This window comes from Hippopotamus amphibius, chromosome 13 (assembly GCF_030028045.1).
Source record: "Hippopotamus amphibius kiboko isolate mHipAmp2 chromosome 13, mHipAmp2.hap2, whole genome shotgun sequence".
NCBI classification, from domain to species: domain Eukaryota; kingdom Metazoa; phylum Chordata; class Mammalia; order Artiodactyla; family Hippopotamidae; genus Hippopotamus; species Hippopotamus amphibius.
The window spans coordinates 74572025-74591289 of NC_080198.1; the positions used below are offsets into that span (position 1 = coordinate 74572025).

The following is a 19265-nucleotide window of genomic DNA, read 5'->3' on the forward strand; positions in this document are numbered from 1 at the left end:
CTTCTAGGAAAACAATGTGTGGATCAAGTATTCAACATGTATTGGTACTAATCTCAGTCTACAAACTGATATATGTAAGATATGTACTGTTCTATACTTTGAAATAACTCATTTGATTTCTAGTTTAATCTTTTGTTCCCAGATTGGCAGAAATTCAAGATCTGTTTTCTCCATGAGTGTGTCCATGTGCTGGAGTCTTCTAGTGCCAAGGAGTTAGGAGGTTATGGAGCGGGGAGACGACATGTAACTTATCCTCTGTGTCATCTGTGTATGCTGGGCATCTGCTGAGATGTCCTAATTCCTATCTGGTCCCAGGGAATTGGTCTGTACAACTGTTGCTGAGACGTGTCATTCAATTCCAGTGGCTTTGTTCCTTCCATACCATTCTCAGATTGATGGGAATAACTTCACTGATGTGTTCCATGTTGAGGTACAAGAGATTCTGCATGAATGTACAACACCCCATCTTTCTTAGACATGTCATTTAGTTGTTCTGTGAGGGCTTCCTGATTCCTCTTGGTTTCTGTTCAGGAAATGGGTCACATGTTCCGTACATCGAATGGTTTTGGGCTTTTCCCATGAGGTTTCCACCTAAATCTTTACTCTGTGCCATGAATTGTTTTGTTTTGTTTGAAATAAATTTTCAAAACTGATAAGCAACAAAGAGCTCTTTTCCCCTCATATTCTTCTGTAACTTCTGTTCCCTGAGGAAATGTTCTAGCTGTCTCTTAAGACAGCTTAAGACGGGGAGAAGGGTAGAGGCAAGAAATATCTGAGGAAAAAAAATCAATTATTGTTTCAGAGATATTTTCTACCACACTTCCTAACACCCCTTGGGAAGTGCTGTTCTGAAGAACGGAGGGTTGAAAGTGGATGAATAAAGGGAGGTGTGTGGTAGTAATGCTGTCGAGTTATGATTTTCATGTCTGGTAGACTACAGGAATAGCCCTCAGTAAATAATGAATAACTCATTGTCTTTGTGGTCTTTTGTGGAGTCCTCTCCTACATTGACTCTTGAAAAGCCTCTCGTGCTGTTGGGAACTCTTCTTCCACCATGTGAAGAAGACTGGCTAGCTTGTTGTGAAGACAATGGGGGTCGACCCAGAGCCAACAGCAACCAGCAGACATGTAAGTCAGCTCCAGGTGAGCTGCCAGCTGACTGCAGGGTGCGTAAGTGATCTTAGTTGAGACCCAGACTGCCAGATGAGCCACCACCAGTGTTAATATGAATCATAAGCAAATAAAATGGTTGTCTAACCCACTTTTATTAATATAAAAATGTACAGTAAAATACAAAAAACATAATATGGCAGGACTAGAAGATAGAGGAGATATTTTGTGGGAAGATTTTCTCAACTATGCATACATGGGATCAAGACAAAGAAAACTCAAATGGGATGAGCTGCGACCTTGTAAGGTCTTAACTTTCATTCAGTGACCTACAGTGTTTTCTTGGTTTAAGGTGCCTCATGTATATCCTTCTGCCAGGAAATTCATTTATTTCTGGACAGGATCTGAGGATTTAATCCAGACTGAACAAACTCATGCACATGTTTCGTGAAAAGAGTTCTCAAAGAGATATTTCTTTTAAGCTCTTTATTGGAATATACTTGCTTTACCTTGTTGTGCCAGTTTTTGCTGTACAACAAAGTGAATCAACTGTATTTATACACATGCTCCCATATCCCCTCCCTCCCGTGACTCCTTCCCAACCCTTCCTATCCCAGCCCTCTAAGTCGTCACCCATCATCCAGTTGATCTCCCTGTGCTATGCAGCAGCTTTCCCCTAGCTATCTATTTTACATTTGGTAGTGTATATATGTCAATGCTACTCTCTCACTTCGTCCCAACTTCCCCTTCACCCCCCACCCCGTGTCCTCAAATCCGTTCTCTACATCTGCATCTTTATTCTTTCCCTGTCACTGGGTTCATCAGTACCATTTTTTTAGATTCCATATATATGAGTTAGCACACAGTATTTGTTTTTCTCTTTCTGGCTTACTTCGCTCCGTATGACAGACTCTAGGTCCATCCACCTCACTACAAATAAATCAGTTTCATTCCTTTTTAGGGCTGAGTAATGTTTCATTGTATATGTGTGCCACATCTTCTTTATCCATTCATCTGTTGGTGGGCATTTAGGTTGCTTCCATGTCCTGACTATTGTAAATAGTGCTGCAGTGAACACTGTGGTACATGTTTCTTTTTGGATTATGGTTTTCTCTGGGTATATGCCCAAGAGTGGGATTGCTGGCTCATATGGTAGTTCTATTTTTAGTTTTTTAAGGAACCTCCATACTGTTCTCCATAGTGGCTGTACCAACTTACATTCCCACCAACAGTGCAGGAGGGTTCCCTTTTCTCTGTATCCTCTCCATCATTTGCTGTTTTTAGATTTTGTGATGATGGCCATTCTGACCGGTGTGAGGTGATACCTCATTGTGGTTTTGACTTGCATCCCTCTGATGATGAGTGATGTTGAGCATCTTTTCATGTGTTCGTTAGCCATCTGCATGTCTTCTTTGGAGAAATATCTATTTAGGTTTCCTGACCATTTTTGGATTGGGTTATTTGCTTTTTCTGATATTGAGCTGCATGAGCTGCTTGTATATTTTGGAGATTAATCCTTTGTCCGTTGCTTTGTTGGCAAATATTTTCTCCCATTCTGAGCGCTGTCTTCTTGTCTTGTGTTTGTTTTTAGTTTTTGATTTTTTGGCGCATGGCCTTAGTTGCTCTGCAGCGTGTGGTATCTTCCTGGGGCAGGGATTGAACCCGTGTCCCCTGTGTTGGCAGGCGGATTCTTAACCACTGCGCCACCTAAGAAATCCCTTCTTGTCTTGTTTATGGTTTCTTTTGCTGTGCAAATGGTACCTAAGTTTCATTAGGTCCGATTTGTTTATTTTTTATTTTATTTCCATTATTCTAGGAGGTGGATCAAAAAGGATCTTGCTTTGATGTATGTCATAGAGTGTTCTGCCTGTGTTTTCCTCTAAGAGTTTTATAGTGTCTGGCCTTACATTTAGGTCATTAATCCATTTTGAGTTTATTTTTGTGTATGGTGTTAGGAAGTGTTCTAATTTCATTCTTTTACATGTAGCTGTCCAATTTTCCCAGCTCCACTTATTGAAGAGGCTGTCTTTTCTCCATTGTATATTCTTGCCTCCTTTGGTGCTCATATGTGCGTGGGTTTACCTGTGGGCTCTCTATTCTGTTCATTGATCTATGTTTCTATTTTTGTGCCAGTACCATACTGTCTTGATCACTGTAGCCTTTAGTACCGTTTGAAGTCAGGGAGCCTGATTCCTCTGGCTCCATCTTTCCTTCTCAAGATTGCTTTGACTATTTGGGGGCAAGACTGAACCAGGAAGAAATAGAATATATGAACAGACCAATGACAAGCACTGAAATTGAGATGGTGATTAAAAATCTCCCAAGAAACAAAAGTCCAGGGCCAGATGGCTTCACAGGTGAATTCTATCAAACATTTAGCGAAGAGCTAACACCTATGCTTCTCAAACTCTTCCAGAATATAGTAGAAGGAGGAACACTCCCAAACTCATGCTACGAGGCCACCATCGCCCTGATACCAACACCAGAAAAAGATGTCACCCAAAAAAGAAAATTTCAGGCCAATATCACTGATGAATATAGATGTAAAAATCCTCAAAAAAATACGAGCAAACAGAATCCAAGAGCACATTAAAAAGATCATATACCATGAATGCAAGTATTCCATGAATACCCTGGAATGCAAGGATTCTTCACGATACGCAAATCAATCAATGTGATACATATTAACAAGCTGAGGGATAAAAACCATATGATCATCTCAATAGATGCAGAAAAAGCCTTTAATAAAATTCAAATGAGGTATTATAGGAAATACACAAAAAGGAAGGGTCAGGTGTGATTATGGGGAATTCTAATCTTCAGTGACTTTGAAAATTGTAGACAGGCCGCTGGGTGGACCCATGCTAGGCGGGGTCTTGGCATCATCCTGCAGTTGTGCCTTTTGGTAAATCACTCTCTCTCTCACTGGCTTGGATTCAAGAGGTTGTTCTGTTGTCACTGATGAAATGAAAAACAAACAGTTATCTAAGTATAAGCATCTTCTCTGATATTAGGCTCATCTCAATGCCTGATTAAATGGCTTTTCCTAACGGTTTCCTCAAAGCAGTGAGGTAAATGTCATAAAACCAAGAAATGTGAAAAATATGAAGGAACTCATGACACATGTCCTCAGGTTCTGAATCTAAATGCTGCCGCATAAAATGGACTGCTATCCGTTAGCTGTGATTAGCTAGGCTCAGTTAGAACTAGCTCTGATCTCACGGAAACGTCTACTGGCCCCATTAATTGCTTTTTTACAAATTTATTTTACATCCATTGTTTTATTTAATCTTTTCAATAATCCTAAGATTTAGACATTATTTTTATTCACATTTTAGAGACGAAGAAACTGAAACTGAGCTAGAATAACTGGCTGAAGTTAACGCAGCTGGTAAATAGAGGCACATGAGGTTATAGTCTGGAAAGGCTGTTTGACGTGAAGTCAAGTCCTTTTTCTCTCAGTGATGCTGGTTCTTTTCAACCTATTTCAAAGACACGGGGTACCTGTGGTACGTCAGGAACCACTGACCAGAAAAAGGAGAGAGAGGGGAATAAACCAAGCAGTGCTCTGGGCCTCTCACTCTGGTTTCAACCAGAGCACATGTGATACATATATCAGTCCCATTTAAAGTTTTGTTTGAAAAACCAAATGCTGTATTATACCGTGATGTCTCCTAATGCTGTGCTTGCAACTTCTTGCAGTTAGATCTGTCTCATCCTTTCTTTGGTCTCACAACAGTGTGAAACCTCACCTGACCTGGAGCACATGGAAATCGTTGCCCTTGGGATGTGCTTTAGGCTCCAGGACAGCACAGTCTAAGGATCTGCCGTGACCCCTGGCAGCCTTGCTGTCTTTCTCATCAAGGCCAGTTAAATTATTCACAGTACCTGCAGCCTTCTCACGGCTGTCAGTGATATCACTACTATCACAACTCATTGAGCTCTCTTCAAAGAGGGAAGTGATATCTTCTCCAAATATCTTGAGGCAGTTTTCAATGAGAAATTGTACAAAAGAAATCTGTTACACAAAAGGGCCAAAAACAAGGTATTATTTTACATATGGCATAGTGGCAAATCACACTTCATATATGAATCTTGGCTCTAACAAAAAAGCAAAATAATCCTGAGAGAAATTCAGACTTGATTAAATATATATATATATATATATATATATATATACACACACACATACATATTTATAAACCAGTTTTCTCTAAGAAATAACCAATACTTTCAAGAGGACTTTGGGCACAGATTTTAAAATTCTTTCAATCAGTGGGCTAAAGTTATAATTTGTGGGCTAGTTTAAATAGCGAACATTTTTGTAATGATGGTTACGTCTTTAATACTAGGATAATTTTCAAGTAACCCACATAGAATGTTTGGGGCCAAGGTGTATATTCTCTTATTAAATTTTATTTATTTTTATTTAAAAATTTTTCCAGTTTTATTGAGATATAATTTATATATAACATCTTATTAAAATTTATAAAGTATCCAATACAGAAAAACTTGTGTGGTTTACTTCAGTTAAGAAATATCTGAAATATGGGAAGCAGAGATTTCAGTGGTTTTTTGTGAAAGAAGGAAGCAGCTGGAGAGAAAACATGTCTGCTGGTCTAACTGCATTGCCTTGCCTCATGCTTGCTCTGGGTAAGCTTGGGGGAAGAGCTGTGATCCTATTAGGCATGTTGTGGCTCTGTTAGGATGTTCTGAAATCTTTTGCTAGTTTCTTCATCCTGTAGTGGAGGTGAAATAGCAGCCAAGTATTTTTCTGAACGAGCCAGCGGGAGGCCAGCATGTGTGGAGCCACAGGTGCTCACGTTGCCCGAGCCACCTAGGATGTGCCAGCAGTGACCGGAGCCGCAAGGTGTTGGCATCACTATGTAATGATGAAACCATGGCTTGGAAACTTTGCCCAAGTTTACACATCCTTCAGTGATTAGGCTGAGAGTTGAACCTTGGCTCTCAGACTTCAAAGCCCAGATTCTTTTCTATCATATCATCCTACTCTCATCTTTCTATTGTTTGGGTCTCCTAGATGGAAAAGGAGAAGTGACTCAACTGCTCTCAGCTTCCCGCTTAATAGCCCACCTTCCCATATCCCACCAGAGAAGGACTCTGCCACTCCAGGGGAGTGTAATTAAAATGTGCACTTTAAAAAACTGGTCCATCAGAGTTAATACCACAAACTTCAGGTCGAAAGCGGGGACCCCTTCCCATAAGGCATAAAAATGAGAGATCTTATTACCTTTTTTCTGAAGTCGTTTTCTAATGCTGAGCTGCCAGAACGAGGTGGGCAAAGAATGCTTGGGGCTATACACACTGATAAATTGTGAGCTGTCATCTGATTGGATGAGGAATTCTGCTCAATGTTGCGTAACACTCCAAAAAGGTATTGCAAGAGAACTACATTAGCTCTTGGCAGCTGGCCTAAAAGACTAAAGGCAGAAGAATGCACTTCTAAATAAAACAAGTCATTTTGCTTAGGAAGTGGAAATACAAAGACAGAAAATAGAGGACTTCTTTGTATACTATGTACACATTCCACTCTCACAGAGTTGCAGGCGTGAATGCATACAAAAATGTTTCATTGAATTTAATTCCTGATCCAGATAAGAACTCCTCTGGTTACTTATGTGTTTGACAAAGTTAAAATCATATACCCCTGGCAGATTGGTCCTTTAGCATCTCTTTTTAGACCAGTGGATTTCATCTCCAGCAGTTTCATGTATTTAGAAGGTATAAAAGGGTCAAGGATTCCATATTAATAAGATTAGGAGAAAAACACGAATTCAATATCAGCAGTAAGGCATGTGTCTATTTTTTATACTGGCTGCCATGGTTAGGATCAAGTGGAACCCTTTGACATTGGTCATTATTTTAGTGGACAAACCTGTAAACTATAAGCTAATATTTTCCTGAGTGTATGTTGGTTGCATTTTTGAGGTGTGAACAGGGTTGAGTAATTATTGCATCATTACCTCTGGGCTGCAGCTATTTTCTCCTCCTCGTTCCCCTGGTCAATAACACCAAGCCATTTATCATAGAGACTGGCCGAAAATATACTTCCTTGGATATTTCGAAGAAAATCCTTACATGGGTAAAAAATTGTATATTAATCTTAAGTTAAATATGTTGGAGAAATTACAGAGAAAACATTTAGTTGCAAAATTGAGTTCAATGCCCATTTCCTTCACAACTACACAAACTGTGATCCACACAGAGCTTGGCTCTGATTCTCCATAGACTTGCACATCCAGAAGCATTGCTTGGATTTTCTGCAACTGAAATTAGAAGCATAAAAGTAGAGTCTGGGCTGTAGAGAGAGTGAAGCTAAAGCCCCTTCTATCACCTGGAACTTACTCTTTGTGTACATGTTAGCACCGTAGTACAAACTGACAAGGTCTGGTGATAGCTCATCCTAAATCGTATTAGTTTTTTGAAAAGAAATGCACATACCCATTTTGCTTGTTTACTTTAGACACAGTGCTTGCTCTTAATTCAAGCAAGAGAAGTTCTGAAACAAAAAAATAACCAAAAAACACGCTCCCACATGCTCTTGCATCTTAAGAGAGAACTGGGCTTTCTGACTTGAGGTATGTGTGCTCCTTGGGAAAAAACTACTCTAATAATAGTTTCAGTCTTCCTTTTTTTTATAACTATATAAAAGTTTGTTCTGCAGACTTCTAAGCAGCAGGTGTTGAAATATATCCAAATCCCCAGTGGGTAACTACATGTTACCTCTTACACCTCCTTGAATGGCACACATCCTCCTAAAAAAAGGAAATTAAAAATTTAGATATATAGCAGCTTCAGGCCTCTGAGTATCAGGCTAGTGATATGCAAATGTAAGTTTGCTAAGTGGAGGCCTGGAAAATTTGTCCCTTTAGAGGGCTGAGGAACAAGTCTTAATATCATAGAATTGGGCCCATTAAAATTTATGAAGTTGTAATCTTCTGTGCAAGACTGAGGGGAAATTATTGCATTGCCTTGCTAGTTTCAAAGGCACACCTTGCTTCCACTGATCTTAATATATCGCCCGACTTCTCTTAGTAGTAGTTTGTCCAGGAAGTGCTTCTAGGCAACTATCATGATTATAATCCAGTAACTGTCCACTTGTTCTGATACTTATTGAGCTACTCTTTGTGCCAGACACTCTGCTGAGTACTGGGGATAGAGCAGTGAAGACAACGGACAAAGTCTCAGTTCTCTCAAACCTTCACTGTGTTATTGGTATACAATACCCACTCACGGTCTTTAAGTTCTTCACTGTTTCCTACGGAGTGACCCCAGTGTCTTTGGAGAGAAGCAGCACTCCAGCTTTGGCTGGTTCTGGGAGTCTGGGAGGGTGCAGCAGGGCCTTTGCCTCATGTGTACCAAACTGCACGCACTTGGAGTGTGTGTCTCCTCTCTTTCCTGGACCCTGTGCTGCAGAGTCCACTGGTGGGGCTGAGTGTCATTAAGCCAGAACATGACCCATGCAGAATATGCCAAGGGTATCTGCTGTTGGACCTCTGTTTACAGAAAGTTTAATGGCAAACTCGGTGCGGTACGCATGATACATTCATTTCTGATTGAGGCCAACTCTCTGGTTAGTTTGACACGTGGTATCATCAAGGTCAAGGTTGCAAAGTCTGATCCTCCACCAAGGTCCGTCAACTTTAGGAAGAGAAAACTTTGGGAATGTCTAAGAACCGTACCCATGAGTAGCCACCCTCTTGCTAGTCTGTGCTTATAACACGGAAATAGGTAAGAGCCTACTAACTCTTGCTAGAAAATCAAGTCAGTTCCATGTGTGTACCTTACAGAGGGCAACACTTAGCTTGCTGTTTGCCTACCTAGTGTGTATTATTATGGTGCGAGTGTAGTAGCAGTCAACTCTAAGTCATTTCTAAACTGTCGCTCTTTATCATATAATTGAATTATGACCGAACAGTAATAGGGGACAGGGAAAGACCACATGTTACTGAGTTCCTAAGATAATTTTAATAACCTGTTTACTACATTAACATATTTTTGTTCAGAGCTATAACAAGTAGAATGTAACTAGACACTTGTAATTCAGCTGTATCATTTCAAACTCAATCTATTTTTGTATGAATCTATTGAATTTTCAGAATTCCAAACTGATTCTGACTGCTGCACCCACTTTAAAAGTCAGATTTATAGGAAAAGGCACGTGGGTAGGAGCTGGTTACCATGTAACTATAACCGCAGGTGGCGGGTTAAACATAACAAGTATTAACAAAGGATGCCAAAGGTGGTACAAGGAGAAAAAAGGAGGAACAAAGGGTGGAGTCATCCCTAAACTAACTTTAAAGTAAAAGGCATTGAGAGACAGGGGAAGGAAGATGAAATGGTCAGCGATTTCAGTGGCCTCACTGAGCATTTTTTGATTTATGGTAAGGCAAATGTTTACTTACTGTGGTAAACTTCTGTAACTGTTTCCAAAAGCTTAATATGAATTTTCTTTACTATGAACTTTGCCTTCATTAGTGGTGAGGAAGTCATTACAAGCAGGAAGCTTGTTTTGGTAAACACTCTGTGTGTATAAGTGTGTGTTTTGAAATTTATTATTTTTATTCTTTTGCATAGAGTGTTGAGGAGTAAATGGGGGAGGGTGTTGTGTGATGAAAAAGGAAAGTATATCTAACATGTGGGGCTTTTAACACCCAAAGTAGCTTCCTCCAATTCTGACTTGGTGAAGTTTTCTTTTTTTTTAAGAACTTTTATTGAGATATAGTTAACATACAATAAACTGCATATATTTAGAGTGTACAATTTGGTATTTTTTTTCTTAGTAATGTATATATGGCAGTCCCAATCTCCCAGTTCATTCCCCCCAACCCTCCCCACTTGGTGTCCATATGTTTGTTCTCTACATCTGTGTCTCTATTTTTGCCTTGCAAACCGGTTGATTTGTACCATTTTTCTATATTCTGCATATATATATGTTAATATATGATATTTGTTTTTCTCTTTCTGACTCATTTCAATCTGTATGACAGTCTCTAGGTCCATCCATGTCTCTACAAATGTCCCCGTTTTGTTGCTTTTCACAGCTGCATAATATTCCACTGTATCTATGTACCACATCTTTTTTATCCATTCATCTGTTGATGGACATTTAGGTTGCTTCCATGTCCTGGCTATTGAAAATAGTGCTGCAGTGAACATTGGAGTGCATGTGTCTTTTTAAATTATGGTGCCCTCTGGGTATATGCCCAGTAGTGGGATTGCTGGGTCATATGGAACTCTATTTTTAGTTTTGCAAGGAACCTCCCAACTGTTCTCCATAGTGGCTGTATTAATTTACATTCCCACCAACAGTTCAAGAGCATTCCCTTCTCTCCACACCCTCTCCACCATCTACTGTTTTTAGATTTTCTGATGATCCCCATTCTAACCGGTGAGGTGAGTGAAGTGTTTTTATATTACGCCTGTTAGGGTTCTTGGGCAGTCATGATGCAGGACCAGTCATATAGATTCAGAGTTACTCTGTGTGGATAATGCTAGAAATTTCCCTACCTTGAAGACGGATGCTGCCACAAGAACGCATTCCTCATCCAAGTTCACTTTGTCCCCAGAGTTTATCTTCTCCTGTAGGGCTCTGCATGATTTTATACTGCCTGGTTTTCTGAAGATGCCTTCTGTGAGTGGCCCTTTTTGATTGATAAAGTAAAGTATATCCTATAGAGAAACAAAAAGAAAACTGTGCAGCATTTCATATCTACAAGCTCAGAGCACAAGCTTGCCCCCTTTTTGACAGAGCTGAGGTGTATGAGGGTACAGTGCTAGAGCTGCAAGGACTGGAGTCAATTTGAAATTTTTTTCAGTGTCTCTAAATATATTTTCTACCCAACAATCCATTTTACATTCATACACTGAAACATTTGACACACTTGCTTAATCAGATTTTCCTTTTTAGTAAATTTACACTAAGTCAAACTTCTCTGCTTTGAGGCGTTAGTAGAATCATCCTCTCCTCCTCCACTGTTCCTTTCTCATTATTACCTAATATAGATGCTCCTTCCTAAGTGTAGAAATCTTTTTCCATACTCATTTCCCATTTGTTTTTTCTTTTTTCCGTGACTGTACACCCCATTTCTACTTCTGGTATTTCCTCCCCTCTCTTAAAACAGGCTCAAAACCCTTTTCCTCCTTCTCTGATCACATTCCCTTCCCATCAGTCTTTCATTTCCTTTTGCTGTGTCTTCAGGTCCTGTACTTACAGGGTAGAGAGATAACAGATGTTGGAGTCAGGTAATCCAAGCACTCTGAACTCTGTTATGCTACTCATCTGCTGTGTGACTATGGGCACAGCACATACTTTATTGAGGCTTTTTTATTTTTCATTTATGAAGTGGGGATGGTAATTATCATAGTTAGCCCCAAATTTGCTGTGAAAGGTGCAAGGACTGGGGTAGGAGCTAGCATGTACCTATTAATAGCGTGATACATTTCTTCATAGATAGCGTAAGAATCCCTGCATCTAGGACAGTGCTTGGAGGGATAGTGGATCGTGAACAGATGTTAACACTGACAATTCAATACACTACTTTGAGATAACAGAGGCCAAACTCTGTGACTTTCATTGGACACATTCTGTCAGGATTAAATGATTCGTATTTGCCAGAGGATATCTTTATGCTTAAGCATGTGAATTACAAATGAAATCTCTGTGAGATGTTTTGAGTGGTAAGGTGGAGTAGACTCAGCTGAAGGAGACTTGAGACTTGTATGGAGTTCAAGGAAGGAGATGAGACTATGAGGATGAGGTGGGTTTTCAGAGATTCATATGCACAGAGCCCGTTACAGTTGATCTGACCAGGTGCAGGTGGGTCTTTGCTGAAACCAGTGGAATGGCCAAGAACATCTTTTCCATGTTGTATTTGCCTTATGACTCTGCGCTACCTAAATCAGATCCTATTCTTTGAAATAGTGTTAACAAAACTTCTCAGTCAGAGCCAGGGGCTGTCTAATGACGTCTCCATTTGAGGGTGGATTTGGATGAGAACACGTGATCTCTCAGAGCTCCCCTCCTCAGGAGGGCTGCAGAAGCCCAAAATGAGACCTACTCGGATTGGGGTGGGCAGGCTGCCATCATTGCACACATCCTCCAGAGAAACTCCGAAGAGCTGTTTTGGCTTTGTGGGTGGTGGGGCTGGGCCCTGGCTGTCCCGGCAAGTCCTGAAGCTCCGCCAGAAGGCCCAGTTTTTGGCAGAACTCTTCTTGACTGTCTTTTGGCCTGCATCTAAGGAAGAAGTGAGATTATTACGAATAGCAGTGTAGTTTATTTAACCTGATTGCCACGGTTTACATTTTACAGCATATTCATTGCAGTGGCCGGAAGAGAGCAAAACTGAGTCATTTGTTGTACAGAATTTCCCACATTCTGAAATTGGCTACTTGCATCCTTGTGGTGTTCATGTGTTCTTCTTCAACGTATCCTGCAACCCAGTATTTAAACTTAGAGGCTTGATTAGACTCAGGACTGATTCTCCCAGTGACAGTATTCCCCAGACAGTGCTATCTACTGCCTCTTAACTGTGTCCTGAGGCACTTAACCTGTATTATACACATTTCCTGATGTTAAGTGTTATCAGTGGATTCAGGTGTCAGATCTCATTTTAAAAGCCAAAAAGATTTGGTATTCAAATCAAGCAGAGTTTGGTAATCATTTACTGTTGTAGTAGGTTTCTTCCCACTCTTAGATTTCCTGTTTGGCTGAGTACCCAACCATGGTCAACTTTCTCCCGTCAAAAGGATCTGCCTGTCATGACACATCCTGCCTGACCCCACTTCTCAGCCAGCTTCTGGACCTCTCTTCTGGGTGGCCACAACCCTCTGGCAGCTCTATAGATGACTTTCTGCAGTCAGGGTCCTTGGGAAGTAGTCATTAAATGCTGGCTATATGGTAAGATGCCAGGTGGCCATCTTCCTGTAACACCCTACCCAGCTACCCAGGCCCCTGTCAAAGGAAAGCTGAAGACAGGCTTTTAAAGAAAAAGTGATCATCAATGAAAAGCTGAGTTCAACATTTCTACTGCCTAACTGTGAGTATTTTCTGGATATTTGCTTAAGTAACCTGTTTAACATTTACTTAAAAAACCTGCTGAAATAACCAACTAAAAAAGTCAACAGAGGTGCCAAGTTGTAGGAAAATAAACAGATGAGCAACATTTTACCAAATATCCTTAAACGCCCATCCACTTGGCTTTCCTGAGACATAGTGAGTGCATCACCATGTCCACTCATGTGGACGGAACACTTCTGGTTCTGGATGAGAGAACCAGAAGGCTCCTGTTCTGCCAGCTAGTTGGATAAGTTACTTTAAACTCTTTGAGCTTTGGTTTGCTCAAATTTAACATAAATGATGCTACCTACACTTCATTGAACTACATAATGTAATGTACTACTCAACACAAGACATGGCTCATAGCAGCCTTAGCAGAGGTAATTCCCACCCCCCCCCCCCCCAGAGAGCCTAAGGCAGCCTAGACATCAGTCTCCTCCCTGCAAAGCAGACCCCACCCCCATTCTTCAGTTGATTTTGCAGCCTGCAGATGTGCACTCATGAACGAATGCCACCAGTCCACCTTAGGCTCTTCCTGCCCTGGCATGTATACCTCCATCATTTTAAAAGGAGAGAATGAAGAAAGCAAATACATTCTTAAACCCAGGAGGAGATTTTTCTACCTTAATATGTACAGAAGTTTAAGATACATGTTTAGATAGGTTGAGCTGTTTTATGCAACCTGGTTTCCCTATTCTTAACCTGACTGTATTATTTTTAAAGCTATCCAAATGTACTCATGTATTACAACCGTATTCATTCACTGTTCAGCTTTAATAAGAATACTCCTAAGAAGAGTGCTCTATCCCTTGCTATAAAGCTATATATCCAGCTACTCTATGAGCATAGACAGAAAGCAAAATAGACCTTGAGTCCTATACTTTCTCAAAGATACTTTCAGGCTTAGTTGGACCTCTCATAATGTACTTTAAAGTTCATGTTGCCTCTGTGACCAATAAAAATATATGCTATAGCCATGAAAAATATGGAGACTAGTAAACAAGCTAACCTTACAACCTCATCCTCCTTACACAGTCTTGGCAAGATGTAGTTTAGTGTTTCCTGATGCTCAGATTAGGGTTTGAATATTAAAAAAATATATAATTTTTGAAACTTTTTGCTTACAGAATAACAATCATAACAATAAAAATACTTTAAGTAGGAATTCTATTCTGGCCCCAGTACTTCCCAGATTAATTAAGAACATTTTATTCAGAGAAAGAAATATCAGTGGGACAATATTGGAATGGTAGGGGGAGAAAATTGCAAGAGGGAAGATTTTTAAAAACCCCAGCCTTAAACGTTCAGTTCCAATCGCAACCTGGGTCTGAAGCAAATGTGGAAATGAGACTGCTGTGGGGGTAGAATTTAGAGTTCAATTCTAACCAGAACCCCCAGAGCCACTTCAGCCTAAGTCCAGAATAGATTTGAAGTCTTTTCTAAGCCATACAGTCATCTGACCACCTCCTGTGAAGGCACGAGATGCTAGACACAACATGGGGAACATGTGTTCCCAGGCCATAAGAAGCTCATACTCTAATAAGACACACAGATGTGTACAGATGTAATTACATGTAGGCAGTGCTCTGGGGATACAGAGAAGGGAGATGTGTACCTGGAGGAATTAAAAAACAAAACAAAACCAAAAAACCAAAAGCCAAAACCTTCCTGGAAGTGAGTTGGATCTTGATTTCAGACCTTTGGTGTTTCTCTGAGCTTGATTCTGTGGGTATTGGGGCCTGCCTATACGGTTCCCTTAACCCCACATGGAGAATCGGCTGTATGTCATGAGCTTGTTTACAGCAGGAGAGACAAGAGCCAAGGGAAGACACTTCCAGGAAAGGAAGGGGCTCACCTTTCCCCTGATGATTCCTGGCTTGGTTCCTGGCTGTGTGCTTGGGTTTCAGGATAAACCGGCCTTGGATCTCTTGGGACTCCTGCTGCAGTGGGAAGGCCTCCTGGAGGGCAGAAGGAGAGGTGGAGTCCTCCGATCCCTGCTGCAGGAGCACAGTAGCTGGAAGATGGCTCATTTTAATTCCATAGGGATGTTCATGCCCTATGTGGAGAAAAATCTACATATAGATTCAGGCTGATATGATGGGTACAGTCAAACCTACCTTACCGTGAGCAAGTGCCCCACACTGGTGTGACTGCTGTTCTTCTGGGGCTTCTGGGTAGAGAAGGCTGTACTTTCTGAGTAGGATGTGCACTGTCATGGGGGACACCCTGCAAAAAGCAGGTGCCCAAGCAAATGAGTTTAAATAGTAAAGAGAAGAATGTTTTGAGACACCTTGCTTGGTTTGGAATGTATATATCCATCCCTGCACTGCACAATGTTGACTTTTGTTGTGTTTCCATCTGAGAATATTGAAGGCCTTCTAGTTTCTGCCTTGACACTCACTAGATTGTACATCTCAGGCAAGCCTTACGTTCTTCCTTTGAAATGCTCACCCTCACATAGACTGATAAGGAGCAAAGTAAATATATGAATAAACATTGGTGCTTAATATTTTTAAAATGATTGGACTATATACGTTAAGAATTGCTCTGATCACTGTTCTCTCACACATGTCAGTTTAACACACAGATTTTTCATTTCCTTTTGTCAGTTCAACAGCCAGAGCTATTCCAGAGCAGCGGGGTGGTTTGCCTTTATGTTTCCCTCCCATTGCTGCCTTCCCTCCGTGGGGGGGGTTCCTGCGAGGCAGTGATCAGAGGCAAGGCTGCGCGGTGGTGGAAACCCGGAAGCAAAGTGCAAACCAGTGTTTACAGAGTGGAAAACCACACCAGAAATCCTCAGGAGGTGCCTGCCAAGGGATTTGTTTTGCTCTTTCATGCTTTACAGTGCTTCCTCTCCATAGAATGCCCAAAGACCCTGTGTTGTGACGTGGATTTCATTTTTTAAGAATAGAAGGAAAGTTCCTTTTCTTTTGTTTCTGATTTATTATTGAATGTAACTTGGGGAGCTCTTGCTTTTGCTTTTCATCTAACATAAGTGCAATGTCAGCGTTCTGTTCAGAGCAAGAATCACAGTGACTTCCATCCTTTAAAGCAAAAGAAGCTTCCATGACAGCAATAACATGCAACCAAATCACCAGGATAACCAGGAGCTAATCCGTAACTGTGAGTTGAGAGCAGGTTAGGAAATGCATTCGGGGTGACTGCTGAGGTAGCATCATGAAGGCCCGGCTCTTAGGAGTCCTTTAGAGCCAGCCACGGTGCGTGAAGCTGTTCTAAGCCTAAAGATTGTCATTTACATGGTTTTGTTTAAATGAATGCATTTCATTAAAATAAATATATTTAAGTATTCGATTTTTTTCACCTTATTGCTGGTGGACTTTTACAAAAATGTCAACATTAAACAAGAAAAACACATGAAATAGGTGAGGGGAGTTTGTCCTCAGCTTGGTGCTTGGTGACTCCATGTATTTCTGAGACTGGGAATATATATATAATAGAAAAAGCTCGGTTGATTAGATTTTCTAGATCACTTGAAAACGTTCTTCAGGTCACTTGAAAGAGTAAAAGCCTCACAGGATTATTGAAGAGATTAAAAAAAGAAAAAAGAGGGAATGCTCTAAGATTTCTAGCAGAAATCATTGTCACCGTTACTGTATTGCAAGTTCTGCTACAGGTTTTGTCCTTTCCTTTGTTTTATTCCCTCCTTTTTTCACTGACCACACTGAACAGACTTGCTGATCTAAGAAAAGCAAGTCTTTCCTAGCTTTAGAAAAGCTAGATTATTTTTAGCTATTATTATATTATTATTATTTCTAACTATTATATAATAACTATTGTAGGAAAGATGGAATCTACGTATCAAAAACCTCAAGAGCAATGCTGGTAAACAGCTTGAGAAACAGCAAAGTACAGGTGGTTTAGTCAGTGAAGACTTGAAGAATCTGAGTGTGATTATCTCATTCTCTTTATGATGCTGAGAAAAGTTTTGGGCACAGAGTAGGTTATTAAATAAATGTACTTGGGTACAGAGGCATGGCTGGATTTTAGAAGAGTCTCACAAAATAGAGACTGCTTAGTAGTTAGGAAATGGATCAGAGGACTTCAAGACTAGAATATGAAAAGTATAGGGAAGGTGGGAAGGAGTCGCAGGAGGGAGAGGCTATGGGGATATATGTATAAATACAGCTGATTCACTTTGTTGTACAGCAAAAACTGGCACAACAGTGTGAAGCAATTATATTCCAATAAAGAGCTTAAGAAAAGAAAAGTAATGTATGAGAAAAAGAAATTCCAGTTTGTGTTGCTTTCATACCTAAGTACGTAGGGAGGTAAATCAATGTTTTCAAGACAAGTCTGTTTGTCAAGTGAAAAAAGTAAAGAAGAAAAATTCCCATTTCTCTCCCCAGCTAGACCGTAAGTTGCTGAATGAAGAGATGTTATTAGTGCTCAGGATAGAGTAAGTGCTTGGAATTCGTTAATAAATGTATGAATAAATATTGCATGAGATTTTCATTTTTAAGGGTATTTAAGTTCAAGACTGATCAGCTATTACTTTGAGACTTTAGAGTTACAGTTTTGAACCCAATCAACCCCATCTTAGGTTTTCCCTGACACTTACCGATGAGTGGGTATGAGGCCTCTTTCTTACCAGAACTGGCCCACAGCTGGTAATCTTTCTCAGAGCCCTTGGAGACAAAAAGAACTGTGTGTCACAGCAAATCTTCCCAGTAGGTACTTGAAGAACCCATTTCCTTAGCACTTTTATACTTCCAAAGAGAAAGAATTTGGGCCAGTATAAATGCTATGTGGTGCATGGGGGTGGCTACAATTTTTGAGTTAACAATGCTGATTTCAGGATCTCCTGTCTCTTTCGCAGCCTCCAATGGACCTTCTGAGATTCTTGTCCTTTTTGGTAAAGGGTGGGGATCTATGGTACCACAGTGCAATTAGCCCCTCACTTTGTGGGCGGCCCATGGCATAAAAAAAATCGCAGTAATGCCCCTTCGCTGTGGAGGAGAAGTCTAATCTCAGGAGTCCTGCTTTCTGCTGTCTCTAGATTCCTTGGAGAATGTTGGCTTTTGGCTTCGAATATCCCAGCCCAGATAAGCATGTTGTCCAGAGAGCCACACACTCTGCCATGACCATTCCTGAGCAAAGTACAACTTGAAAGGCATCATAAGCTCAGCAACCATGAGCAAAAGGAGACAGATGCCCAAGAGGCTTTGAGTAGATGGCAGAATCAAGTCAGCCCACTGGCTCTGATGTAGATGAGTGCCATTCAAGGGAGAGAAGGGACAAGGACTGTAGCCTAGAGAGTGTCAGATGCAGAAAACAATCACTGCCTAGGAATATTGGATATCCCATTTGAAACAAGCCTAAATTATAAAAAATGCTGAATTAAAGAGTCCTCCAGGAGAGGATAAAGCAAAAAAATGTTTGAAATAGAGTTGTTGGTGATAGGTACTATGCTTGCCCTTGACTTCTGATTAAAAACCATGGCCTTGCCATGAAGGAGGCAAGGTCCCAGGTAGTGGAAGCAGTCACACACACACACACACACACACACACACACACACACACAGCTAAACCTGCTCAAAATTGTATTGCAAATAAGAAGTGAAAGCTAATAAAAAATCTTTTCTTTTAAGGTAAAGATTGAAAAAACTGTGTTGGAATCCCTTAAATCAGGCATACACATATAGGCAAATAACCCCAATTCTTCATTAAAATAGAAATTTTTTCTTGTCTAGTGAGATTGATCACTTTAAGCAAAGGAAATTTACAAAAATGAAATAAAATGAGCTCTAACATTAATGAGTCTCCCCAGCCTTATCCCTAAAACCACTCTCTTGTAAGATTTAATTCTTATTCAGGACATACGTATCAAATAGGTTAGAAATCAATGCAGAGGGGTACTTCACCCAGTGCATATAAATTCAATTTTATTTATAATGTATTATTAAATTCCATTTTTACAGAATCAACGCTTTCTTATATCAAATTCTGGCTGCCCTGAGTTTTTAAGGGGCTTTATTACACCACTGAGTCAGACAAAACTTAAATACAAACATTTTAATTATGTCATTTCACAATAGCAAGACATTTTCACATTTAT

At 40.3% G+C, this 19265-nt stretch overlaps 1 protein-coding gene across 1 annotated transcript; it reads right to left on the reverse strand.

Moving 5' to 3' along the window:
* Nucleotides 1-7090: 7090 nt before the first annotated feature.
* LOC130834501 (rho GTPase-activating protein 20-like) lies at nt 7091-15327 on the reverse strand. Its single transcript, XM_057704645.1, has 4 exons — nt 15045-15327; nt 12192-12367; nt 10642-10803; nt 7091-7129 (listed from the first exon to the last, which is right to left on the reverse strand). Exons 1-4 carry the CDS (start codon nt 15217-15219, stop codon nt 7091-7093), a joined length of 552 nt encoding a protein of 183 aa, XP_057560628.1. The 5' UTR covers nt 15220-15327.
* Nucleotides 15328-19265: the final 3938 nt, after the last annotated feature.